Source organism: Myotis daubentonii, chromosome 3 (genome assembly GCF_963259705.1).
Source record: "Myotis daubentonii chromosome 3, mMyoDau2.1, whole genome shotgun sequence".
NCBI classification, from domain to species: Eukaryota; Metazoa; Chordata; class Mammalia; order Chiroptera; family Vespertilionidae; genus Myotis; species Myotis daubentonii.
Window position 1 is genome coordinate 1,442,582 of NC_081842.1, and position 27,394 is coordinate 1,469,975.

At 51.0% G+C, this 27,394-nt stretch overlaps 1 protein-coding gene across 8 annotated transcripts in view; it reads right to left on the reverse strand.

Moving 5' to 3' along the window:
- Nucleotides 1-24,758, reverse strand: part of PAXBP1 (PAX3 and PAX7 binding protein 1) — a 32,999-nt gene extending 8,241 nt beyond the window's left edge. For 6 of the 8 annotated variants that reach the window (XM_059686334.1, XM_059686330.1, XM_059686329.1 and 3 more), the window contains exons 1-15: nt 24,309-24,758; nt 22,937-23,065; nt 18,436-18,615; nt 16,058-16,279; nt 15,454-15,557; nt 14,302-14,519; nt 13,613-13,802; nt 9,833-9,956; nt 6,538-6,637; nt 6,344-6,459; nt 4,461-4,660; nt 3,035-3,179; nt 2,317-2,438; nt 1,470-1,546; nt 1,050-1,116 (exon numbers count right to left, since the gene is read on the reverse strand). In XM_059686334.1, the coding sequence (XP_059542317.1) occupies nt 1,050-1,116; nt 1,470-1,546; nt 2,317-2,438; nt 3,035-3,179; nt 4,461-4,660; nt 6,344-6,459; nt 6,538-6,637; nt 9,833-9,956; nt 13,613-13,802; nt 14,302-14,519; nt 15,454-15,557; nt 16,058-16,279; nt 18,436-18,615; nt 22,937-23,065; nt 24,309-24,639 (2,325 nt within the window). In that variant the 5' untranslated portion in view covers nt 24,640-24,758. Of the gene's footprint in view, nt 1-848; nt 879-1,049; nt 1,117-1,469; nt 1,547-2,316; nt 2,439-3,034; nt 3,180-4,460; nt 4,661-6,343; nt 6,460-6,537; nt 6,638-9,832; nt 9,957-13,612; nt 13,803-14,301; nt 14,520-15,453; nt 15,558-16,057; nt 16,280-18,435; nt 18,616-22,936; nt 23,066-24,308 lie in introns of those variants that run through there. The other 2 variants (XM_059686336.1, XM_059686337.1) reach the window with 2 other exon arrangements.
- Between the last annotated feature and the right edge of the window lie 2,636 nt (nt 24,759-27,394).

Below are 27,394 nucleotides of genomic sequence, written 5' to 3' on the forward strand. Positions count from 1 at the left end.
CCACCGTGGGGCAGACGCTCAACGACGCACAGGCATGGAAACATTGAACAGACTGATGAATCTCAGAGGGAAGGGGAGAGGGTGGGAAGAGATTAACCAAAGATTTTATATGCATACCAGATGCCTGGTGCATGGATTCGTGCACTGGTGGAGCCCCTCGGCCTGGCCTTTGGGGATCGGGCCGAAACCAGCAGTCTGACATCCCCCGAGGGGTCCCGGATTGTGAAGGCGCAGGCCAGGCCCAGGGATCCCACTGGTGCATGAATCCGTGTACCGGGCCTCTAGTAGGACCATAAAAAGGAGTGGCCAGGGTGTAGGGTGGGCTTGATCACAAAGGGGCATGGGGAATTTCGGGGGACGTTGGAAGTGTTACATGTCTTGATTTGGGTAGTAAGCATATGACTGAATTCATTCATCCAAACCAACAGGACTATACGCTAAGGAGGAAGTGTTACCGTGTGCAGACCAGTTTCCCGGACTTGGTGCTCCTGCCTCACCCTCCCTCGCTTGAGCCACCCTGATTTCCCAGTTCTTCCAGTGAACCCTCCTCTCCCCTCCCCTCCGCTCCCCTCAGGGCCACTCCCGCTGATGCCTCTGGTCTAACAACCTGCATCTGGCTTCCCCAGGGTGAAAGGGGTCTCTGTGACTCCCAGGCAGGGTCTCCGTGCACTGGTCACGTGCTGCACCCTGCTGGACCCGCTCCCACACCCGAGATGCCTGGCTCCCCCGTTGGCTCTGCGGGTGACCAACTGCAGGAAGGCTCCACTTCCACTTACTGGACGCCTTTTCCCCACACTCAGAGCCGAGCACTACTTTCTGAATAAACTGTGGTGAGCAAGGCACGCTGCTGACTAGCTTGCATCTTACTTCATTTTCTCCTATGGAAACATTAAACCTGAATAAACTTTCGGAAGACAATCATCTTGCAAAATGGAGACTTTGTATATATACACAGATCTAAGCCTATGGAGTTAATCAAATATAAAAACTTTCAAGATACATAAAGTCAAGCAAATCTGAAGTCTTTTGGATACCATACAGATACATACCTTAACTGAAGACCAAAACTGTCGTTGAAAAAACAAGTAAGGCCCCGAGTTTTTATTTTCTAAGACACTGAAAGAGAAACACACCATGCTCAAGTGTTTTATACAGACAGTACCAAGATTCCTAGAAGAGGGAACTTCTACAAGTAAAATGAGTACGCAAAGAATTAAGTAACTTTAATAATTTTAAGAAGCGATGGGAATGTATTCTGGACACTGAGGGAGAACAAAGCATCACCCGTTTTATTCTACTTAAGGGACAATGTCCCTCTGAGCTCGTCTCCTCGGCGACAGGCTCCCACCACAGAGGTCAAGTGGGTCTTTTAAGCGACCGCTTGTCTTTCCAAGTCCCAGAAGCCTCCTCTGGAAGGTAACAGAGCCTGTCGCCACCCTTAGCGTTCTCAGGAGCTCCGTGTGACTTACTTTTTGGGATATAAGGGCATGAATACATCATCATCTAAAGTTCTCCTCATTCTCAGCAAGAGCGCTTTCAGATACACCTGCGGAGTAAAACAGATCACACGCTGGCTGTAGCAAGGGCTGTGGTAGAGCTAAGCAGCCGTATTCCAACCAGAGAATAAGTACCAATGGTGAGTGGACTCTCTTCTCCGTTCCCCTTTCCTCACTGAAAGCCCTGAGGTCTCCAGAACCCACTCTCCTATTAGTCCCGCCTCAGCAACAACAAGGCAGCAAAGCCACACAGAGCCCTTCAAGCTCTCCACCTGCGTGCAGACTTAAGACCAGGCACGTGGTCCGGTTCTGCTCGGAATGACATCACTGAAAACCTAACGACGACAAGAGCACCTTTTCCATGTCTAAATGGCATAAAAATGCCCGATGAGGGACAGCAGCAATCTGAAGTTTGGAAACTAGTTATATAACAATACCTCGTGTTTACACGCTATTTCAACATTTTAGCACGTAAATAATCAATCAGTACCTATTCTAGTAGTTTTACATTGTTCTTTCCCCAACAACACAGCTCTTACAGGGATATTTGATTAGTCCCACGGGGAGTTAGGATGGGGTGGTAAGAAGGTGCAAACAGTAAAACAAGGGGGTGTCTGGACTCATTACAGCACCTTCCGAGGCAGGGACTTTGAACTGAGAACTGTCCTCTAAAGGGTGTGAATGTGAGGCTTTATAAAGGACCAGATGGCCAAGTGGAGAATCCACTTTCTCGGTGACTTAGAACATAACCCCTCATTCTCTCCACTCCAGCTCATTTTCAAAAGGAGAGAAAACAAACAAAAAAAACCTCTCAAATTACCTGTGTGTTTTTGTTTTCTGCATTCGCTACTGAAGGATATCCATTTACTAATTTTAACGTGATTCCAACCATTCTTGAAGTCTGTGTTGTAGAAAAGGGGTCCCACATGCTTTCAGCTATCACTAGAAGGAAAGGGAGAGGTGCTGAGCCGCAAATGTCAACTGCAGCCGACTGAGACCTGACGCCGAGCAGCCCTCAGCTCACACACACACACGGCGTTTCTCCTTCCCTAGAGCATCAGCCTGTGTCCACTGTCATAAGCCTTCGGGAGGCCGAGGGCCAGGAACAGTGGAGGGACAGATTCCTCCCTCGTCTGCTAATCAATCAGTGAAAATCAACTCGGGGGAAGATTTCAATATCCTAAGAAATACTGTCCCAGCACCAAGAATTTCTAACTTAAAAAGCTGAAACTTATTTTTAATACTTTAAATCAGTTCTTGCATCAATTATTTCTGATCTCGCGAGAAACGGATGAAAACTCATGAAATTGCTCTCCAGGAAAAGGCATATGCCCCCAAATGTATGTTTTGTTTCAGGCAGTCTTTAAAGGATTCTCAAGCTTGTCCACAGATCCATTACTGTCCCAACTCCAGGCCCCTCCAAGATGGTCTTCCAGTCCCAGGGAGGGACAGTGTCCCCCCGAGCTGACTCTGGCCCCGGGTAACTCTCCTTTCTGACGGACGCCCGTGAGGAACACTCTGTACCGTAGAAGCCCTACCTGTGAGTTTAGGAAGGATCACCTTCTCCACAATGGTGGGCAGCAGCGCGATGTCCACGTCCTCTCGCTCCTGCTCTCGCTCTTCACAACCATAAAACAGCAGCGACTCAAACCACAGCATATTCTCAAAGTCCCGACACTTGGCCTACAAGAGGTTAACAAGGTCACCCAGACACATTAAACCGGTGGCTGCAGCTGCTTCGAGCCATTAGAAGAGTAAGACTGGACTTAACCTTCAGTCACAAACAAGTGTAAGCTGGACAAAATACAGGAAACATCCGCTTTCAGACAACGTGCCTCAGGCGGTAAGGATGAGGCCCGGAAGAAGGGTACTGGATGAGGTGCGCTGCCCATCAGGCGGGCAAGGACTTGCTGAGCTCAAGAGACAGAAACTGGGGTTCAGGGAGGCGGAGACTCTGGGAGCTGTGGGGCAGAAGAGCAGCTCCTCTTGGAGAACTCCAGAACGCACACAGGTCCTCAGGAGCCTTGGCCGTGTGCTGTGTAGTAACACACACGTGCACGTCACACGGGTCCTCACAGGCATGGGCACTAATGTGCACACGCATGGGCGACACTCCATTGGTCTGGCAAAGAGCGACAGGGGCTGTGAGCTGGATCGTTCTAGAGCTCACAGTCTTTTTAATTGTTTCCAGAGTTTCAACCTCAATCACTTTTCACTACAGTTTAAACCAGGGCTCCTCAAACTTTTTAAACAGGGGGCCAGTTCACTGTCCCTCAGACCGTTGGAGGGCCGGACTACAGTTTAAAAAAAAAACTATGAACAAATTCCTATGCACACTGCACATACCTTATTTTGAAGTAAAAAACAAAACGGGAACAAATACAACATTTGTATTTGCATGTGGCCCGCGGGCCATAGTTTGAGCCGCCCCCCTCCCCCCCCCCAGGTTTAAACGTTCAACCCAACCAATCACATTCGTGCCCATTCATATGTTGGTAACTTCCAAAATCCTATCATAAACGCAACCGCTAGACATCTGTAGTCAGGGCTAGTCCCCGCTCTCAGGTCTGAGGCCAGCAGGCCCACTGATTCCGCCTCCCGGGCTATCACCTTGCTCATCAGTTCAGGCCCGCATTCCACACCTGCCTCGCTGCGCTGCCCCGTGAGGCTCTAAGCTCAGGCTCAAAGGACCAATTCTTCCTGCCCAGGCCTGTTCCCATTCCAGGGTCACACGTGTAACTGAGTGGCTGAGAAAGGCACCGCACATAAACTGGAAAGCAGCAGAGCGCCCTCGAGTGGAGCGTAAGGAGAAGGTCCTCGATGCAGGCCAGCTGCAGTCGGTGCCAACCACAGCCCTGCGCGCCCTCCGGAGGAATGTTTAGCTCAAGCGTTCATCTCTAGCTTTGAGATGAGCATTCCCAGGCCCTGTGGGCGTGGATTTCAGGCAGTGACAGAGCCACCCACCTCAAGAGGAGTCCAGGTGAGAAGCTGCAGCCGGATGAGGGGGTTGAACAACTTGGGCAAACAAAGGCCGATGTAAGCGTCCTTGTAGGACGTGTAGTACCTCGAACGCCAGGCTTCAAACTGGGATTTAATACAGTCGATGGAGCAGAAGCTCTCCAGGACGTCTTCAAACACCTTGCTGGACTCCTTGGAAATGCGATCTGAAAACAACACCCCCCCCGAGAACACGGTTCAGTACGGAACAGAGAAAGCACGGGTCAATGGTGTTCTTTGTAGCCTGGCTCATTAACGAATAACACCTGCTCATTACCACCGGGGGAAGGAGGCACAGGAAGTTTAGGTTTCGTCCACAGCGCAGGCGCTTTCTTCTGCATGGCTCCAGCCTGTGCCATTTTCTATTACACGCTTTAGTTCAGCATCGCCTGTCCCTCAGCAATTCGGTGCAAACTTCAGTTACCATGGTGCCCTCGCTGAGTAACCCCATAAAGCACCTACTATGCTGCTAGCTCTGCAGTCCACAAATCACTGTCAAAACACATGTGCATCCGAATCAGTGACCAACTGTGCGACTTCTGTCCCAGTCAGCTGGCGACGGCGATGAAGTCAGACCAGAATGAGTGCCAGAGCTTAGGTCTGTCAGGGGAGGCCATGCGATGCCCCAGATGAACTGGGAAAGGGCGGTCTTTACCACGGAGAGATCTCCTGTGACAGCCTCCTTCTCAAAATCCATCTCACTGTGCTAATAGTGGGACTATGCGACATTTGTCATCTGCTATTATGCGATAACAAACAGCATTTGTATGAAGTATTCTTACCAAAAAAGTAATAATAACTTCAATCTAATCAAGGGCTCAGACCTAAATTCCAGTTTACAAGAAATACAGTGAATAGAGGAACAAGCCAATAGCACGGACAGACAGACAAATCTAGAATGTCGGACATTTTGCAGGACAAGTGGCCTGCTCTTTTCAGAGTGCACGTCTTAGACAAGCAGATGGATAACAGGAGTGTGCGTGTGCATGTCACGGACGGTGATATTAATTCCAGAAAAAAAGCGCTAACAACCAAATGCTGGGCAGGAACGGCATGTGGACCCTGGTTTGGAAACCACAGAATAACTCACAAAAAAGGAATCAAAATTTTGTGGGGACTGCTGATGAGGAAAACAGATGATGTTAAGAAGTGTTAGTTCCTTTCTAGGTGCGAAATGGCATTGCGATAAGGTAAAAAATACACTTGTTTCTAGGAGACACACACAAGCTTTTAGGAGTGTCAGGATGTCAGTGGGTTAACTCTCAAATGGTCCAGCGAACACCATCTATAGACCGTCCGTCCATCTATGAAGAGCCAGAGCAAGCCTGCAGCAGAGTAACAACGGTGGGGGCTGGGGGACAGGTGCGTGGTAACCACTGGGCATCCTGGTCAGGACGGAAAAGTTCCGAGAGGGCGGCAGCGACTTCACATCGCGCCCACGGGGAGGAAGGGCTCCTACTCGGGGACCCTCTGGAAATGCCTGGCGCAGCCTAACCTTCCTCTTGGTGGGAACGGCTCAGGGCTCCCAGGCTGGGAGTCTCCCGGGCTGCGCGCTCCACCACCAGGCGTACCTTCCAGAAGACAGGCGGCCTTGGACCTGACCACTGTGGGTCACTTAAAATCCTGCGCTTCCCAAGTTTAGCAACACCTGCTGTGCAAGTTCCCGTGGCCCACGACCAGGTCACGGCTGTTCTGAGAGCTCACCATGACGCTCACAGTGAAGATGGGCCCAGTTGGCACAATCGGCTCTAATGAGGCCACAGACCTTCACACCATCACCTCCAGGTAAAAGCCGCAGCCCAGCAGGACCCCAGCTGACCGCAAATCTCATCTCCAAACCAATGGCTGACCTTTCTCCAGGTTGAAGTTGGTGATGTCGGTGGACGTCTCCTCGTCGTCACTGGAAAGGCCTTCCAGGTGATCTGCCATTTTCCCCGTTTGCTCTCTGGCTTGTCGACGCCGAGTCCTAAACAACAAACACCGAGTTCCAGACCAGACCAGAGGCTGTCCCTGCCCGAGCAGCCAGCAGCCGGCGCCGAGTTACCTCCGGGCCTCGCGCTCTGCAATCCGCCGTTTGGCGTGCTCCTGATACAGGGCCCGATCTCGCCCAAAGGAGTCGAGATTTGGTGCCATCAGAGCCTTATCTGTAAAACAGCAATGGTCACAATGAGAGCCTTCTCCGACCATCCCGAGGAAAGAGTTTGCACAGAATCAGTCACATGACAGACCGCTTGCCAATCTCAACAGCAGGATCTGCCGAGCCTGACGGTACCCAGGTCGCTCTCCAGCCCCAGCAAACCTCCTATCGCTGTTCCCACAAAAAGGAGCAGAGCAGGAAGCACAACGACCCTGCATGAGTGCCCCTGGATCCAGTCCCTATTTTTACCTCTAAGTCACAGAAGCTGATGCTATCATGACAACCAAGTAAGAAACCTGCATTACCTCTGCAAAGGGCAAATACGACATGCTGAATGACATGAAATGACAGGAAAGAAACACACGGAGGATGAGAAAACAGCTTTGCTGCAGTTAATAATGTATCCTACCTCTGCTGTGCAGAAATGTATTCTCTATTACCACTTTCAGAACCAGGGCGGAATCAACATGGAGACTGAAAACTCTCTGCCAGGACCCACTTCTGCTTCTCACACACTGCTCTTTCAAAGCACCGTTCCCTTCTTTCTTTTCTTTCCCTATTTTCCATCTCTCTTTTTTTAACTTTCTAGGGCAACTTTTTAGCTTTAGCTTCCAACCTATTTACATTTATTTTCTGTTTCCGTATTTCCCGTTTCCAAGAGGCGGTTCTTGTCCTTACAACCCTCTTTCCTACAGCATCCTCTGCCTGCTTCCGTGCGGGAGACCCTTCACTGTCCCCGAGATCAGTTCAGGTGACCTGCCACCTGCACTGCCTGTTTCCTCGTCCCCCTGGTCCCCTGCCTGGGGGCTCTATCAGCTGCCTCACATAAAGACGATGGGAGGTCTGTGGACAGGGGAAGCTAACACCATCTCCGTCAGATCGCTGGGGAGAAACTCAACTCTTTTGGGGCCCAAGACTGTCTCAGGGTCTTCTCTCCAAACCCATTCTGTCTCGCATCTCTGAACAGCTGTCTGCAATGCCTCCTCATCTACATTTCTGCTCCGCACTAGGAAGGCGCTCTGCAACAGTCAGTCCTCACTAGCACCGTCCAGTTTACCACAGGCTAACTGCTGTGAACAGAGGTAAGTTCCCACAGCATCTCCTCACCGTTATAACGAAATATTCAAGGACCTGCTGTAATAGCAACGGGAAGGAAACAACCCCAGGGTTAGAGGGGGAATCACATGCTAAATGAAAGCAAGCATAGCTCCTGCCCCCCACATGTGTCACCAACAGCAGCAACAGGAAAAATAAAAACAAATACTAGTCTTCTACACGGCACCATCTAACTATTCTAGACCATTATGTTTTTAAAGCTGACTTTCTTACTGGGTTTTTCATTAATATTTCAAAATAGCTCAGGTAGCAAGAAGGACACTCCAGCTCTCATAGATGATAGAGAGGTGAGTCCTGGACACAAGAGGCCCAGCCTTCCCTGCAGTGTGAGCTAAGGAGGCCCAACCACAAAACAATTCCTGCCTCTTTAAGAGGGACCCTTCATTGATGGAGTATTTTGAAGAATATTCATTCCCATAATAAGTATTTTAAATGTTGCCATATTTGTGGGTTTTATAAAATACCTATGTTGAGGGGATGTGAGTTGGTGGCTCACGTGACAGCCCGGCATTTCTGTAAGAACCACATACAGTCACCGTGACAGTGTTCGCAAATGGGAAGAGATGAACTCCAGGCTTGTTTGTTTATAACAAGATCATAAATGGAATCATTGCTTCAGTGCCCCCTGTAATTTCCCTCAAATCTTTGGCAATTAAGGAATACTTCCTCCAGGGCAGTATTTTTTTTCACTCTCTCATTACCTTTCAATTTCTAACGCTCAATCTAATTAACATACATCATCATTCAAACCTCCTTCTAATCCATGTATGTAAGTAGCTCCAAATGATAAAGAACAGCTTCTAGGTAGGAAAAGGCATCGGAGGAAATGCCCAGCTCACACAAACCATGTCACCTAGAGGGAGTCACTTCCTGTGCAGGTGTGATGGTTACCTGGAATCTGCCCCAGAATTCTGGTTCTGTCTGGGCCAAAGTGACCTTGGAGGGATGCAGGGGTCACTTAGGTGGCCGATTCAGAAACTCTCCAACTGAAACTTAGGTGGCGGAACTAAAGGTGCCGGCCATGCCCAGGGCTTCACCCGAGCCTGACTCTGTGAGGACGGTGACACCCTTTATGATGCTCTAACAACCAGGACAGGCGGCGTGGCTTCCTCAGGGACCTCAGGACAAAGCCTGGTTTTCAGAAAGGACACCCGGGCCCTGAGCCTGGACGAGCTGGTTGCGTTTCACGTGCAGCTGACTTGCCACCACCCAAGACCTAGCAAGCGTCTCCGGGAGGGTGGGAAACCTGCACGTAAATGAACGCCCCGCCCCGGGCAATTCAGACCTGAGAACGGCTGATCGGGACAGAGATGACAAAAAGCCACCGGCAGCCCAGGCTGGGAAAACTCCCAGCCCAGCACCCAACCAGGTGCAGGGCCGTGGGAAAATGGGATCAAAACGTTTCAAACATCTGGTCAAAGACTCTCAGCTAAACTAGTTAATAAGAGGCTTCCAATTAATTTTGGTTTTCCAAAACACTCATCATAGTGAAAGAGAGAAATTTAATTTCTAATTTTTACACTAATATTTCAAGAAATATAGGTACTGACTTACTAAAAATCCTAGTGCAGCATGTAAGACAGACTGCAAAATACAAATGATTTTTAAATAAAAAAAATTTGCTTTATCCAAGGGGTGAAGCTCAAAATTCATTTATGTAATAGAACCCTTCTGCCCCCCAATTCCGTCCCTAATGCAGACTCTCACTGTGAGCAGCAGCAGCGTTGCACTGGGGCCACTGACAGGATGAGAACGGGGCAAAAATCAGCCAGAGCCGAACAGACAGTGGCTTTAAGAAAAATCCTGGGATGGCTTTGCGACTCTAGGGAATAAAAGTATGCTGAGGAGGAGTGAGATGGCGGAGACAGAGCAAGTTCTTGAGCTCCTTTGTGAAGCAGTATTTTAAAACACAACCCAGGCACATGCTGCTGTAATTCTCAGATCTGTCTAACACAAGAGCAAGGGAATTCAGTTATAAAAAAAAAAAAAGGAAAACAAAGCTGCTCTGAGGTCTAACTTTCAATTAGGCTGTGCTCAGTAAACAAGGTTGTTTAATGAATAATAAAAACCTTCAAGATGGACTGACTTGAATGGCTTGAAAACTCCGAAGATTCATCTTTAATATCATCTTGTCGTCTTTGGACAAGGCGGGAAGCTCGCTGTTTGTACAGCTGATGTATTGCTGATTCAAGTTCATTAATCAGTGGCACCTGTGAAAATACAACACACTCCGTAACACCAAACTCCTCAGCTGCTCACGTACTCGAGGGTTCCATACTACTTCCGGGTTTCTGAAAAAGTCCCCTCTATGGACAGAATCATCATGAATTCCCCGTGGGACATGAACAGCAATGCAGTCAGTTCTAGGCTGTTTGGGAAACATCGCTTCTTTTAATCCATACATAGCGCTAGAATGTCCGGAGCCTAGTGACTGGAGCAAAAGTTAGGTTAGGAAACTTAACACACTTCAATATTAGTGAAGAAATGCGAAAGTCTGATTGCCTTTCTTTAGAATGAAGTCCTCGGCAGTCTTTTCACACCCAGCAGCACGCTCTGCCCTGCCGTCTCCTCGTTTAAAACAGCCCGTTATCCCCGACACCACAGCCTGCGTGGGCTGAGCGGGCGGACGGGGGTCTAACCGCCCCCTGAGCACGAAGCTGCTCCGCGCTCTGAGGGGCCTGACTGCGGCTTTACTCCACATCCGTAACGTAAATGGCATTCGTTCACACGAACAGGGCAAGTACCACTCTGGCTCACTAACGTGTCAGAAAGCTCTCCTTGTGTTCCCATACTTTATAATAAATAAGTCTTCATGGGAATTGTCACTTTACAAAGTCACTACGTTTTTCCAGGTTACTATCCATGGCTACACACTCACATGGTTCATATAGAACACAAACGCTGACAGAATGAAGATCTAACTTAAAGAGAAGAGAGCAGCGCTGGCCGGCGTGCTCACTTAGATGGGCGTTTCCTGGGCACGAAAGGCTGCCGGTCCGATTCCCGCTCAGAGCACATGCCCGGCGGTTGGCTCCATCCTCGTTGGGAGGCGTGCAGGAGGCAGCCTATCGATGTTTCTCTCTCCCTCCTGCTCTCTCTCTAAAAATCAATTCCAAAGATCTTAAACAGAATAGGTCTCTGCATAACTTTATGTTATAACCAAATGTTACGAAACTTCCACAAAACACTGACGCTCACTGCACACACCCGAGGAGACCAGAAACTCTAGTTCCCCGATGGTCAGTGCAAATAGACACATTAGTGAGCCTGGGACACCGGCACCAAGTGTGACAGCAGCTTCCTGAGCGGGACAGACTGCGGATGGAAAGTAAAAGGCAGGTGGGACACAAGGATGCCTCCCAGAAGCAACGCCCACACTGCACGGCTCCATCGCAGACGGAGCTGAGGGCGGCGGGAAGGTCATTCCTTCTGACATGCCACCCTATGGGCAACGGTGCCCCAAATCGGCACTGATTATCGCTGAGCCCAGAGACTACCTTTAAAATGGACCGTCATTGATTTCCTAAGCAATCCCTGTGGTAGCACTGTGACGTCCCTCCCCCGCCCCTGGCTGCTCTCACTCACGCAGGACTGCAGACAGCCACACCATGCACCCAAGGGCACTCCTTCCGTCTGGACACTGAACGCTGCTCTACCTGACGCTGCCTGGGACAGAATTTAACTCTTCAACCTAGTGAGAATGCTGGTGCTGTGGCGTCCTGCTCAGGCAACGGGCATGTCTCTCACAAAGCCCAGAGAGAATTCTGCCGGGAATCAAAGCCCTAAAACTCATCTTCAGCTCTCACGCATGTTTTTTAACAATACTGACTGATCTCAAGAGTAAGCACCATGATCAAATCTTTAGCCTCTCCAAACTCAAAACTGTTATTGACTATTATTATTCAAGGCCAAATACAAGGTGAAAACATAAAGAAGGAAGATGACTAGAGAGAAACAAAACAATGAAAAGTTAAAATGATCTGCAAATAATTAAAAATCTAAGCCAGAACAGGTTTGGCTCAGTGGATAGAGCGTCGGCCTGCGGACTGAAAGGTCCCAGGTTCGATTCCGGTCAAGCGCATGTACCTTGGTTGTGGGCACATCCCCAGTAAGGGGGCGTGTAGGAGGCAGCTGATCGATGTTTCTCTCTCATCGATGTTTCTGGCTCTCTATCCCTCTCCCTTCCTCTCTGTAAAAAATCAGTAAAATATATTTTAAAAAAAACCTAAGATCACAATCACTTAAACTTTTATAACAAAAGAAAAAACTAAGGAATATTTATCTTTTTATGGTCTTACTCCAAAACAGTATTGTTATAGTATTACTAAAATCAATACTCAGATCTATCCAATTGTTCCTAAATATTTCCCAGATGACAATTTATGACATTATTCACTCAGCAGGAATCTCTTAAAATTGAATGTATATGAAAATGTCAAAATGAAATGAAATACTCATCTTTAAAGGGGAGTCATCTGCACCTTTCTATTAACACGTAGTCACTGTACAACATACACGGACTGAGGTCTGCTCTAACCCGTCCGCAGTGACTCAGCCCTCGCACAGCCTGAAGCAGGCTGCTCTGGGCACAGTGACCAACAGAGAAGGCACACGAAGTTCCAAAGAAAAAGCCCCAAGTCCTCCCCGCTCCTCAGGGACGACCTCGCTCCCAGGCATGGTTCAGGAAGGACCCTTCTCCAGCCACACAGGCTGAGACAGCCCCCCACGCCCCGGGCCAAAGGGCTTTACTGGTAGGAAAGACACCACCAGCTCTGACTGACACCCACCCCGGCACACAGGCAACCCTGTGTCCCTTTCCCACCCTGCACCCGAAGCCTCCCATCTGCCACAGGGACGGAGCGTAGCCAGCTGTGGCAGCTTCTCCAGGAATCAGGGGTAAGACAAGAGCGGGATCAATCCTAGGGGCCCGGTGATGCTGCCTCAGCCGGGTCTGACCACGGCCTGGCTGGAGCCGGAGACCCACCAGGAAGGCAGCCTGGATGGGCCCTTCTGCCGGTGTTGGCTTTAGCACTGATGCAGTCAGGAGAGACAACAACAGGCTAAAATACTCATCCACACATACCAAATGCTGGCCTACACAGGCCACACAGCCAGGAGCTAGGGAAAGGGCCTCTGCCTGCGCCACTGAAAGCTCAGAGGCGCCCGGGAGGCTCAAACCACCCCCTCAGCTCGTTTTAAAGACAGAGCTGCAAACCAAGTCATCAAACAATAGCTCTTATCTTAGAGGAAAAATCAGTTAAGAAGCCATTTGAGAAAAGGGGTTTTTCTACACAACTAAGTATAAAAACATAAATCATACTAAAAAATGGAACTTCATACTGAAAGAAAAGAACCTGAAGACATGAGACCTTAAGGGAAACTGTGCCATGAGCGGTTTCTGAAATGGATGAAGCATAGGCTGATTTGGATGAAAACCATGAGCAGCAAAGGTGAGCAACTTTAGGGAAAAATAAGTACTAACATTTTGCAACTTTATGCATATTTGGAACTGCTTGTACCGCTTAAAGGTTAGTTTAAACCTGACCCATAAAAAGTAAATCCCGTCCGATGAGCCCCTTCCATTATGACAACCCAGGGCAGGCCAATCACCTACATCACACTAAGGCAGCCTGGCCAGTGGCTGATGCAAATGTGCTGTTATCTTTTTTTGTTCTCAACAAAGGCAGCATATTTGCCCCATGATACAAAGCCACTAACAAAGTGAAAAAAACGGAGCATGACTTTCATCACGCCTGAAGTTGAATTCAGCGATACTTTCTGAGCAATACAGACATGATCGACACTAGGCCGCCTACACCTCCCTAACTTTGCCTATTCAAAGAGATGAATATTTTTTCATTCTTACCTTTTCACTGAAACACTCAAGCAAGTCTTGGACATACCCTCGCATTTCTTGCAAAAACTTGTACCGCTCGCCAGTCCCCCCAGAAGACCCTTCGAGTCTCTCAATGGCCCTGGTGGCGTCCACGCGGCTTTGCAGGTGCTTCTCGTGCTGCTGGCGGTTTGCTCTGTGCACGCCTTTCATGGAGTCCAACCTTGGGAACACAAAGCACACATACAACACGCTTACACCCCAAATCTCTGCCGGCGGGAAGCTTACAATATCATAATGCATTAGTTCCACTACTAGTTCTACAAAAAAATACTTGGAGTAGCATCTTTTCATCTGTACCGCTTTCCTCTCAAGAAAAAACAAAAACCAAAAAAAAATAAAGGCAGCAGTTTACAGACTTCACAGGATTTGGCGGGCTAACCAAAATTCCAGTTCTGCTCTCCCCCCACCTCTTGACTACACTTTTTCAGAGTCCAAGAGGCGCAAACACAAAGTGTCTTCCACAAGATCACAGAGTGGCATTGAACGTGTTTCGAGGCTCCCAAAGAAGTCATCCAAGGAGGCAGCAGAACAGTGACGTCACCTTCGGTGGCTTTGGCCAGGCGGGCGTCTTCCTCCCGACGCAGCGCCTGCCACCCAGACTACACGACGCTGAGGAACACAAAGCTAGGACAGGTCTTTAAGAAGCCGATCTGCCCTACCTGTCTTTAAGCTGTTTCTTTACCAAATCAATAGTAACGGGAGTCATCTCATTACTGGGAGTTTTGAAAGGGGCTGAATTATCTGTTTTTTGAGATTTGCCGTCAGAAGACCCATAGGCCGTGTAACTGTAAGGAATGCCGTAGGAGGAGCCGTAAGGCATTGTCGGGTAAGTATTCGGGTAGTACATATTCACTTCCGCGGGCTGGCTGGCTTGGACCTAGAAGAGAAATGGAATGTACGTGAAAACTAGTGTCTGAAGCGATGGAAAGAATAATTTCACGCCTTTAGGGTTAAACACCACCACCACCTAATAGCAAAAATTATACCCACTTCCCAAACAGCATGTCACTAAAATAAATAGAGCTCTTCAAATCAAATAAAAGGAGGGCGGGATGACTGTTCCAATTATGGGATTATTGGATTCACTTCTGAGAATGCTCAGGAAAACAAATCACAGAAACTAAGAGTCGAAGGGGACATTAGAAATAAGCCAAGGCCACCATTCTATCGACGGAAGAAGATAAATTCCTTGCGTGGCCACAGGATAAACGGACAAGCAGAGACGAGCGTCTGAGGCCCACCTGGCCCAGGACTTCCCCACTGCAACAGAAGGGTCACATTCACGCACCCTCCCCACCGCACTTACTTGCGTCAAACAAAGGTTGTGACTATTTAGGAAGGCGTGTGTCATCTACACTAAGAGAAACCCATCTTCCGGAAAGTAATTCCTCAAGTCAGAGAAAACAAGCGCTACAGGAGAGAAGTGCGCTGCTGGACAGCCGTCCTGACATCAGTGCGCTTCGGGGCACCTGCGGGCGGGCTGAGCGGATGTGCCCCCCCCCCCCCCCAGTGTCTCCTCCAGGCATCTCCCACAACCCCCGACAGCGGGCGCTGCTGGCTGAAGAGCCACTTTGAGAAACTAGAAACTCCTCCGTCATTTGACTAAAAGAACAAACTAGAATCCAGTTTCTTGTAAAAGCTTCTTGGATACATACCTTGTTGTAATTTTCTTAATTATGTGACTTGAAAATGACCAAGATTCAAATTCAATATGTTTTAACTTTTACTTTAACAAAATAGGTAAAAAAGGTTTTTTTTAACTTTTTAAAATTTACTTTTTAACACTTGAAGCTGAATTCTTTCTCTCTCACCTGAGGGATGTTAATTCCTTTTCTTATCTGCTCCTGCTCCCATCGGCTGAGCTCCTCGTCCTGCTCCCCAGCGACTAACGCGTCGTCATCGCTCCCCTCAATGCCTGCCGTGGAAGCAGAGAGAAGCCCGTCATGGCAGAGTAGGGAGGAGAGATGCTACCGACATTTCACAAAAATTAAGCAAAACTGCTGGTGCTGGCTCCACCTTACTAAAACGTCTATTATGATCCCCACTGCCCCCTCTGGCACTGCGCTTGCCTTACACACAGCGCCCCCGGCAGCAGAAAGCAGCATTCAGGCAGCGGTTAAAACCCTGGTGGGTTTCCTAACCTGTGAGCTTGGCAGCGACTAAGCTGGGAAGAAGCCCTAACGCCGCCGAAGAATGCTGCGCCCCGGGCACGGCTGATACGTGTGACGGGTTCAGTGCTCTCCTGGCCACACAGGAGGTGCTCGCTCAGGCATCACGCCAGAGTTTCCAAAAAACCTCAGCAAGGAAAGTCCTCTCACACTAAACAAAGTTAAATAATGTGGGCTCTGCTTTATTTTCACTATCAAACCACATTAATGGCAATGAGCTTTACTGTCCTGAATCAAATCAAATTACCTATTTCCTCGGCAATCTTCTGTCTCTGCGACTTCTCTTTCACAGAAAACACTATCCGGCGCTTCTCGTCATCGTCTTCATCGTCACTGGCGTCATTCTCATCTTCCCGAACGAGGCGGCCTTTCCCGGGCTCGCTGTCGTGCGGCGTGAAGTCCCCCAGCTCCCGGGCCATCTGCCGCTTCTTCCGCGCAGCGTGTATGAAGGCCGCGTCTGGGATTTCCCCTGCAGACGGACGGGAGGACCAGAACCGTGTCGGGCATGAGGTTTCTATTTTCCTGAGAATATGCAGAGTGAGTCACCTGACCGACAGCCTGGTCACAGTGGCGATGTCCTAATGCCGGCTGCTGCACCCCTTCCCAAACGGTGCCTGCAGCCCACCGACTTCCGTCTAATTTAGTTTAAATGGAAACTCAGTCACTAAGGAAATGAAAATGAGAACATAATGGCCATATGGGAAGATGTGTGCGTGGGGCAGTGGGGGGTTCACCAAAAGCAGCTTTAACTATTTTTTATCTTTCAGTAAAACAAAGGTAATAAAAATCATATTAATAAACTAGAACATAAAAATTTAAAAGGTGCCCAAACTTTATGACCCAAAAAAACACTCTTTCATTCACAGTATATTTCTCTTGCAAATAATTTTCAGTTTACCTGTAAGCATATCTATACATATAAAAGGCTAAGCGACCGGCTGACAGGCTGGTAGATATGACGTGCACTGACCACCTGGGCGCAACACTCAACACAGGAGTTGCCACTCAGCAGCAACTTTGCAGAGTGCTCGCTCGTTCTCTGGGACCCGTCAGGGGATGTCGGACTGCTGGTTTCTGCCTGATCCCCTGCAGGCCAGGCCGAGGAACCCCACCTGCCGGAAGGACCCCACTCACTCCGCAGACATCCTTCGAGCCCTGGCGCCGCCCCGAGTGCGGCCGGCCAGGGAGGGACTGAGGGAGGTTGGCTCCAGGGTGTGTCCAGCCCATCTCACCCAGTCCCGGCCACCTTCTAATTTCCTTTCAACGTGCATAAATCCATGTACCGGGCCTATAGTTGACTATATAATCCTATACCTAGTTTTTCTTCATGCAAAAACACAAGCTTTCGCCCTATCCCGTTTGGCTTAGTGGATACAGCGTCAGCCTGCAGACTGAAGGGTCTCAAGGGCATGTACCTTGGCTGTGGGCACATCTCCAGTAGGGGGTGTGCAGGAGGCAGCTGATTGATGTTTCTCTCTCATCGATGTTTCTAACTCTCTATCCCTCTCCCTTCCTTTCTGTGAAAAATCAATAAAATATATTTAAAACAAACAAACAAAAAAACCCCACAAGCTTTCCTCCATGTTGTTATTCTGCATAAATATAATTAACTAGAGGCCCAGTGCACAAATTCCTGCATAAGTGGAGTCCCTCAGCCTGGCTGCCGATCAGGGCCAATCAGGGCTGATCAGGGTGTGGGACCCTGGGAGGTTGGCTGTGGGAGTGCACTGACCACCAGGGGGCAGCTCCTGCATTGAGCGTCTGCCCCCTGGTGGTCAGTGTGCATCATAGCAACCAGTCATTTGCTCAACTGGTCGTAAACAGTCACTTAGGCTATATATATATCAGCAACTTAACAGATAAAGCGTAATCTACTACGCAGTTAAATTAACTGACCTTTTTGCCTACAGTAACAATTGCCTTGCTACCTGTCAGATTGTTATTTTAATAGCTATGTAATATCCCTTCAGGTAAATGTACCTTCATTACTAAGCTATTCCTCTCTGGCTACATATTGTTTCCAAATATTACTCACTGCAGTACTGCATGAGACATTACTTCCTTGGGATAAAGTTCTGGATATGGAATTGCAGGGTCACTTAAGGACATTTAAAATCATTGCCAATAGCTTAAGGACTGTACCAATTAGAATGCTACTAGATCTCTATACCTAATGTTTTACAGCTTTACTAGCCCAGAGTAAGTGTTCTAAATTTTATAAATGTTAATGAGTCAAGTACCTTTTTGTAACTTAAATTCAGCTACTAAGCACGTAATTACTCAAAAGCTGATTAAACGAGAGATCTGCTAACTATTTCCTATAGAAACGTACAAAATGGAAGAGCGTGGACAGAGAAGTAAGAGCTGCTAGTTTTGCTGTAGCAGCAGTTCTAGAGGAGCCGACACCTTCATCTGAAACACAACGAAGACTTCGGTACCATTTATCCCTTGTCCCGAAACCCCACTGCCGGTCTGACAAGGACCCCGGCGGTTTCTAGTTCTCCCGCTTCCTCAGACTTGCAGAAGGAACCCGGCTCCACACCGGGCACCATAGAAAACACCACCCGCTCCCCCTCCGCCCCAAGGGCCTCACGGGGCCCACTCTTGGGGCGGGCGCGCACACACCTGGACGGAGAACGTTCAGGGACGACAGAGCGCTCGCAAAGGCTCCGCCGCCAGCCTTGGGCGGCTCTTCTTCCTTCCCGCTCTCCACGTCCATCTCCTCTTCCCCGTGCCCGCCCACAGCAGCGCCGTCTTCTTGGCCGGGGGCCTGAACATGTCCTGTTCTGTCCAAAGGCGGCTCATCTACAGTTCGGAAAAAAGGAAAATGATTTAAAAACAAAAATCCATAAATTACGGAGGGACTTTTTATTTGATTATGGGCTCAATTCATTAAAACTTGGACTATTTTAATTGTTTATAAAAACCTCAAACCCCTGATATATGACAATGAACAATCACAGGACACACCTGGAAGGTGAAAACAATACAGGGGACACAGCTGCATCTGAGGCCCGCTCAGTCCATCTCTAGTCAATGCGATCAAAGTCACGTGACTCCCTCTAAACTCCGAGAGGTCCCTGTTTGTACCCCCTGGACACATCATTCCATTTTCTATGTCAGCATTTCATTCAACGTGAAGCTCACTCCAGGCAGCTTTTATCAAGAACAAAGTTTATGGGCCAGATCTCTCTGGGATGAATGGTCTGGGGATACCTTCTTAGTTCATAACCACTGCCACCCATCATCTGAAAGGCGGGCCCCAAGTCACATTTACACGGTGGAACCCCGACCTCAGAGCCACATCTAAATATTTGAGACCGAGTTTGTGACCGAAGTAGAGACAACCTGATTCTCTTTCTGGGAACCTAGAACTGGGACAGAGACAAGCCAGAGACCAGGTGGCACAAAGACCGACACGTGTACCAGGAAGGGAGCTGCAGAGTGGCTGATGCTGCCTGGGAGAGTGGAGACTCCTTGTCCAGTTCTAGTTCTCAGCTCATTCCCAAGGCCGTTTCGAGACTGCTCTCCTGCCACTGGGTTTTGAGAGCCTATAGTTGTTTACTTTACACCAAGTGTTTACTTATAACTAAGTAGTCCTATTACCTCCTCCGTCCCAAGCAAAAATAAAAAAAAATCAAAGTTTTCTACCCTGAAGCACTTGAACCCGGGAATGCACACAACAGGCACAATGACTGTAAGGGAAGAGTAAAATCAAAGCTTTTCCAAATATGAGATACCCTCTGTTGTTTCCCCTCCTCTCCTCTCCTCAAACCATATTCTCCCCCCGAGACAAGAGTCCCAGGGTAACTCCCCACCCCCACAGCCCCCGAACTTCACCGAGAAGAGCTCCATCACTCTCTTAGGCGCTTTAATTTTCCCGTTACCATCCGAGCTCCTTGGCCATGGACTTCCTTCTCAAGTGCATTCTGAGGCTGAGATTTTAAGGTTCCCTCTATCAGAGGTACATGGTTAGATGTAGTAAAAAATACCCATTTCCTTCAGCTCTCAGCCAACATGAAATCAATGGCTTTTCACAGACGAAACAGAACTGCGGGGGGTCAGCGGAGCAGACACGCCGTGGTCACGGCTGCGGCAGGCTGTAAGGTCCCAGGTTCTGTCAGGTCTCAGGTGTTTGCTTGTGATGGAGCAAGGACGAGTCTCCACCCAGCGACAGCTGCACTGCTGTCAGGGTCAGAGGCTCTGCTTCCAGACGTCTTCCCAGAGGTGCTGGCGCCCTTTCTCTAGGCTCCGTGCCTCCGTGCCACCGCCTGCACTGCTCCCGGAAACGCCCCGCCGCACGCTCCCACCGAGGGCCGGCTCGGCTCCCTCTCTCCGTCTCCAGGCAGACACACGCTTTGGTCCAGTGGCCCCTCTGGCTTCTGCCCGCTACTCTCTCTGCCAAACTCCCCGAGGAAGCAGCGGGGACCTGCTGCCTGTCCTCCGCGTCTTCACCCACCTGCGCCCCAACCCGGCAATGGCCTTTGTGCTCCCCCCTTCCTACCCGTCCACCCGCACACAAATGGCTGCAGCCACAGCGACTCTCTCCAGTGTCCCCGAGCCACGGGCAGAACGCCCTCCCTCCAACGGGCAGAGCGTGGCTGGTGGGCCAGTCTCCTCCAGAAAAGACGGCCCTTGCTTCCCGGGCACTATTTCATACAACTGACCATCCCCATCTGGAAACGTCCGTCTTCTCCTTCGGCCTTTCTGGTTCCTGTATCTCCTCTGAGTCCTCCTCTGTGTGTACACTTTTCACAGGTAGAGGTCTCCGGTCCTCAGGAATGTTTACTTCATGCTGGGCCCACACCAATCCCATTTCCTTGCGGTTTCATCATCTCAACAAACACCAAACCTAAACCTCCATCTCCACCCGTTCCCCGGCTACTCCACTCCAGTTCAGTTTAAAGGTGAACTGATCATTTCAGGAACCACAACACGAGGGTTCGAGTCGGTGCTGCGCTTGTGCTGAAGGTCACAGCTCGGCCTGTCTGGGGAGGGCGGGCGGGAGGGCTGTGAGCAGGTGAATGACAGCCCCGCGGCGGCGCCATCCTTCAGGGGACGACGACAATATGTGACCCAGACTCCACCGCGGGGAGGACACGGACCGAGTCATCTGGTGGGAGTTCGTGGAAGTGGAGACAGAAGATGCCACAGATGGCGGCTTCATAAACCTCGTACCTACTGAGATTGTGAAACCCAACAGGACATGGTCCTTTCTCGGTCTCTCTTCTGACCTTTCTTGTATCATTTCATCATACACAGTTGCTGGAAAAAACGAAGCAGTCTTCTCGACTCCAAGATAATTGGTTCCCCTAAAAATACTCCTCCTCCCACCTGCCACCCCCATTTCTGTATGTGATACATAATTATTCTCAGTCACCTGGCATGGAGCTCAGATTGAACCAGTTTTTTAAAAGAATTTATTAATTTTTAGAGAGGAAGGGGGGAGGGAGGGAGGGAGGGGGGGGGGGAGAGAGAGAGAGAGAGAGAGAGAGAGTTTGGTTGCCTCCCGCATGTTCCCCAAATGAGGATCACCCACAACTTGACCAGGAATCGAACCCAGCACCTTTCGGGGTATGGGATAATGCTCCAAGCAATTGAGCCATATCAGCCAGGGCTTCCCTATTTTTTTAAAACACGTTTTTATTGATTTTAGAGAGAGAGGAGGGGAGAAGGAGAAAGATAAGAAATGTCAATCGATTGGCTGCCTCCTGAATGTCCCCCACCAGGGATCAGCCTGCAACCCAGGCATGTGCCCTGACCAAGAATCTAACCGGTGGCCTCTTGGTGCATGGGTCAGCGCTCTACCACTGAGCCACACCAGCTGGGCATGGCTATTTTTCAATCCAATGGCTAAAGCGTACATCAAACCTGCCAATTTTTCCCTTGGAATGTTTCTCAAATAATGCTTTCTTTCCATTTCTTCTCTTCCACCCACAGCTAACATTTTAAACTCATCCACAATTTCCCAGCGAGACAGCAAAAGCCCCCGTCTTGCTCAACTGAGATTCCTGACCCACCAGTAATGGACCAAAGCTGACCCTTGCGTTTAAAGTGCTTCAGGCCTCCAACCTCTCCTGGTGCCAATCCACGCTGCATGCGAATACCAGGTTAAGGTTTCAAAGGCATTTATCATGTCAGCACCCTGGCAAGCCAGTGAACACAGCAACTCTAGCCACCCCCCCCCCCCCCCCCCCCCCCCGCTCCAGACACAAAACATCCTTCATAATCTGTCAACAACGTCCCTCTCACCCAAACCCCGACTTCCTCGGCAAGCGCCTGCTCTGGCCGGGCTGCTGCTCTTTTCCAGAACAGCCTGAGTCACCTTTGTCTTAGCTAACAGCCATACCTTCCCTCTTCCATGTTGAAATTTAAGTTGTCTAAGTCCCAGCTGCAAACCTACTTCACCTATGATGCATTCCTTCTCCCGCCTCTTACAAGTGTAGTTACCCTCAAACAATTCACTGGGCATTTCGTCAACAGTGGGTCCAATTATACATTTAAGTGACGTCTCCAAAATTGACTGCAAATTCGAGATACAGTGATGTATACTGTTTCACATGAAGCCTGTAGCTGAGAAACTGGGAAATAGTAATTCTGTCTAATTCCTTAAAATGAAGGGCATTTACATGAGCTAAGTCAGACCACAGCACAGCATGACGGAACATGAGCCATGTCTGCCCAGTGTAGGCTGGGGAGTGGGAGTCGGCACCAGACGCAGGGCCCTCCTACGCCTTCTCAGAATCAGACCTGGCACAGGCACCACGAGCGCAGAAAGCCTGTCTACAGGCACACACACACACAGGAGCCTGCACAGCCTCCCTCAGAGGAGAGGAGAGCCGAGCCGGCTCAGGGCCCGGACAGCGACGCAGCTCTCTGCCCCACGCAGGCTGAGCACCGGCAGGGAGAGGGCAGGAGGCAGCCAGTGCAGTGGGAACATTCCGGGGGCGTGACTCTGTCTTTTTAAAAAACGCTTTTCCGTTGCAACTGTGTCATCGTAAGAGAACTGTATCGCCGCCGCCGTTTAGACCCGGGACAGAGACAGAGACACGCAGCAAACCCACCCCGTCCCACGGGAAGGCTGCCGGCGTGAGTTCCCAAAGGTGCCGGTTAGTCTGGTACTTACTGTCGGCTGACGAGTTGAGTTCTGTCTTAACCTTCGATTTTTCAAGATCTTCTTTATATTCTTTCTTAAGTAATTTTACAATCTTTTTGCTGTAACTTGATTTCTTCACTTTGAAAACTTCTTCATTTTCTTAAAAAAGAAATTAAACAACATCTGTAACAACCATTTTTAGACACACGCTCCCCTTCTAACTTTTACATGATCTTATGTGCTCTTCAAATTCTATCAAAGATACACCCTGACACCCCAAGTCAGCTTCGTAAACGAATCTGGAGTAATGTGCACCCGAGCCTGTTTAAAAGACAAAAAAAAACATGTCAACTGCACTTTCCGATGTCCTATCACCTTCCTCATCACCTGCTCCGGGAGGGAAATCCCTGGGCGAGCCCTGAATGGGTAAAGGCCTCGGTGCTGAAACAAAATATCCGAGACCAAGGGTGCCGCTCAGAGCCGGCAGGCCTGGGAGCCAAACCCACCCCCGGCTGACACACTGTTATTTCAGGACGAGGCTGACAACACGCTTTTCAAAAATAAGTTCTGGGGATGTCTCCCTCCTCTGCCATTTGAAGAGTTTCAAGCCAACCACAAGCCTCCCAAACGGCCCTCACGTCTTCAAAACGGAAACAGCGATCGCTGTCCTCCTCTCGCACAGAATGAACAAGAACAGAAAGGCCGAAGGGAAGCCGCCCGCCTCACCCCCCGATGCAAACCAGATTCCCCCAAAGCCTCGGTCCCTCCTTCCACACCACGGACTCGCGGGGTCCCACAAACACCCCAAACCCTGAAGGTTCAGCGCCATCAGAACGCTAAGCGCCCTGCAGCCGGGCCCCTCCCGGGGGCGGGAGACGCGGCCCCGTTACCATGACCCCGTCTCTCTCCGTTGTCCAAAGGTCGGCGCCCTCGACTTCCAGGGGAAACTGAGGCTGGGCGATGCCAGGCACCGGCCCAGGGCCGCTCCGAGCCGGAGCTGCAACGCGGGGCTTCGGTTCCCAGACCCAGGATCGCGGCTGGTTTTACAAACCCGGCCCCCGGGTCGAGGATGAGCGGGCAGACGGAGCACCCAGGGGCGCGGGTGACCCGCGGGGCTCCCGACCGCCGCCATCCCCGAAGCACACGGCCGGGGCAGAGGCGGGGCAGGGCCTTGGGCTCCCACCGGGGCGTTCAGGGGGGCCGGTCTCAGCGCCCCGGAGAAGCGCCCGGGCGGACGGCTCGGGGGAGGCGCTGTTGGGAGAGGGGGTGGCGGCGCGGGAGCGCGTCCCGGCCGGAGCAGGAGGCCGCGGGCGGGGAAGATGTGCCCGGGTCGGGCGGGAAGGGGCTCTGTCGCGGGGCGGGCACCGGGGATGCGGGGTCCCGGCCGACGCGCGGCGGTTACCTTCCTCCTCGTCCTGGAAGCTCAGCAGGCTGGCCCGCGGCACCTCTTTGTTCTCGCGCGGCCTCTTGCGCGGCTTCAGCCCGTTGCCAGGGTCGGCGCCGCCCGGGAAGCAACCCCCGGCCTCGGCTCCGTGGCTCGGGGTCAGCGCGGTCGGCGGCGGCGGCCCCGGGCCCAGCGGCACCTCCCCACCGGGGGCCCTGTCGCCCGGCTCTTCGCCAGTGCCCGGCGGCGGCAGCAACGGCGGCGGCTCCTGCTCCTCATCGCGCTCTCGCTCCTCCTCCTCCGAGTCGTTCCGCTTGCGCACGTTCACTCGCCGGGCCTTTCGGAACATCCCCGCGGCCCGCACGGCGCCCTCGCACCCGCTCCCGCACGGCGGCCCCGGCAGCGCCGAGCTCGCGACGCGCACGCGCGCTCCCAGCGCGGTCTCGTCCGCCCTCGCCGGCCGCGCACCCCCCACGGCGCATGCGCTCGCGCTCCCGACACTCGGAGAGAACTCCGCGCCTCTCGCGAGAACCTCAGCCTCCTGCACTGCCCCCTGTCGGCTGGGAGGACTATGGGGGGCACGGAACTCTGGGACTCGGGTGCAATGCGACGGGTCACAAAGAGATCATAGAGAGCGGAGGAGAGAGCGGCCTCCGGCGAAGGGGCCGCAGTGCCTCTTCCGGGCTCTCGCGGGGCAGTCCCGCGAGAAGACCTCCCGCAGAGCGCGCGGCACCCGGAGGAGAGGGCGGAGGCTGGGCGGAGCCGGAGGAGGGGCGGGCGCGGGGGGCGGGGGACGCGGGGTCCACGGTGGGTCTCGGGCCTCTGAGTGGGTGTGGAATGGTCATCAGCGCTGAGCGCCGTGGTTTCATCTGTGAAGGCTGACACCCGGCCTGATATCAGCCCCTTCTCGCCATTGCGGCTACAGCACCGCGTGTCGGTGCTCGGCAGCGTGCCAGGCTCGCCCGCTGCGGAACGCGCGGCCGGAAAACCCCCTCGGGTGGCGATGGTGGGCACACCGTTCGGACTGCGTCACCGAGGCGACGGCCCGAAGCGGCGAGGCCGGCGCAGGGACCGGACCCTGAGCTGGCCTCGCGGCTTTGCGGCCGGGTCGCCCACCGGGGCCTTTTCCGTCCCGGTGCGCGTCCGCGTGAGGGTCTGTCCAGGCGTCACACCCGACGGGGACCGGGCGCGCACCCAGCCGCCGCTCCGTGCGATGGTAGGGTTCCCTCCGGGACACTCAGTGCGCATCGCAGCGAGTATTGTCGCGAGGCGCCTCTCGGACACCCTGTAGCATGAACTGGGACTTTTCTCTTTAACGAAACACAGCGAGGACATTGGTTCCGGTCTGTCCATGAACACGTCTCTCTCGTGGTTACCCTCACCCGAGGATATCGGTTCCCGTGGATTTTTAGAGAGTGGGAGGGAGGGGGAGACGGAGACATCCAGGTGAAGACACACCCATTGGCTGCCTCCGCGCTTGCGCCCCGCTCCCCACATCGGTCCGGCATGGAGCCTGCAACCCTGCAACCGGGCACATGCTTGCCCTTGTCAGGAGTCGAACCCCCAACCCTTCAGTCCCCGGCCTGTGTTCTAGCCACCGAACAACCCGGCGAGGGCAAAAAGGGACTCTTCTACCAGCTGCATAGCGACCCACTGTGTACATAAATGTGTGTAACCCACCCCACGGCAATTGACGGGGTTATTTCCGGTCTTGGTATAATGTTGCAACAAAAGCTTCAAAAAAAAAAAAAAAAGGTCACACCTGCAGGGTGAACTGGAGTTGGAATCGCGGGGTCCCGGTGTGTGCGTTTGTCAGCTCACCGATTCTCAGCTGCTGTTGGCAGAGGCTGGGCCCGTGTGTCCTGCTCCCATCAACTCTGAGTGCCGGTTTGCCTACACCATCCCGGCAACACTTCAGATTTCAGTTCCAAGTTGAAGCGGGTGAGCCCAAGGCCACGAAGAACTTCCGTCACACACCTGCCTCTCTGTTCTCTTTGATGGGTTTGAGACCTGCCCTCCTGGACTCACTTTGGGAGAACCGGTAAGATGACCGAGGCCAGGGGTGGACAAACTCATTGGTCAACAGAGCCAGATATCAACAGGACAACCATTGAAATTTCTTTGGAGAGCCAAATTTTTTAAACTGAAACTATATAGGTAGGTACATTGTTATTCACTTAATTAGGGTGCTCCTAAGGCTGAGGAAGAGCCACACTCAAGGGGCCAAAGAGCCGCATGTGGCTCGGGAGACGCAGTTTGCCGACCACGGACCTAGGCTAAGAGCATCCTCTGTAACGTTTCCTTCCAGTTAACAGGGAATGGCTTCCATTCTATTCAAACGACTCTAAGTTCTTATGTTCTGGCTGCTCAGCATTGATTGAAGTTCTGATTCCAAGAGTGTTTCGTTGGTGAAATTGAACTCCGGTTCCCATCACGGATGATTCAAATTGTGCCTGGTCAGCCTCCAGACACCTGAGCCAAGAAACAGATTAGCAGTAACGTGATTCCGGTAAAGGTAACAAAGATAATGGAGCCCAGAGCAGACTATGTTAATGTCTTGGCCTAAAACTCCAAAAAAGATCTCCCACTGTGAAAATGTTGATTTAATATGGATAGAGGGAGAGCACTTGCATTTTAAAGTGAGCCAAGATATAAAAGACAACCAATGTGTTTATACCTTTGACAGTCTACACAGTCCATAATTAAAGGGCAAAGTTAAACACTGAAAAGTTATCTTGCTGCCCAAGCAAGTCACAGGTCCTTCTGGCGGTTAGAGACCTTGTGGAAATTAAGTCCCTGAAGCCGAATAGCTGCTCTAATCGCCTGTCAGCAGTATATTATCAGACACTAATTATTTTATGAGACTCTTCTGTGCTTTGTGTTAAACCGACTGATTGGTTTATTGAATATAGTATGTCATCACCATCTCATCAATATGGGAGTGTTTTTAGGATTCTGGGAAGACAAAGATTGCTTACATAGAATGATTACATCCACCATTGTGTTTGAATCATAAATTAGTTCAATTCTTCTTTAAGTCATCTTGCCTGGCGTGTGGCTCAACGGTTGAGCATCGAGCCTTGAACCAGGAGGTCACTGGTTCC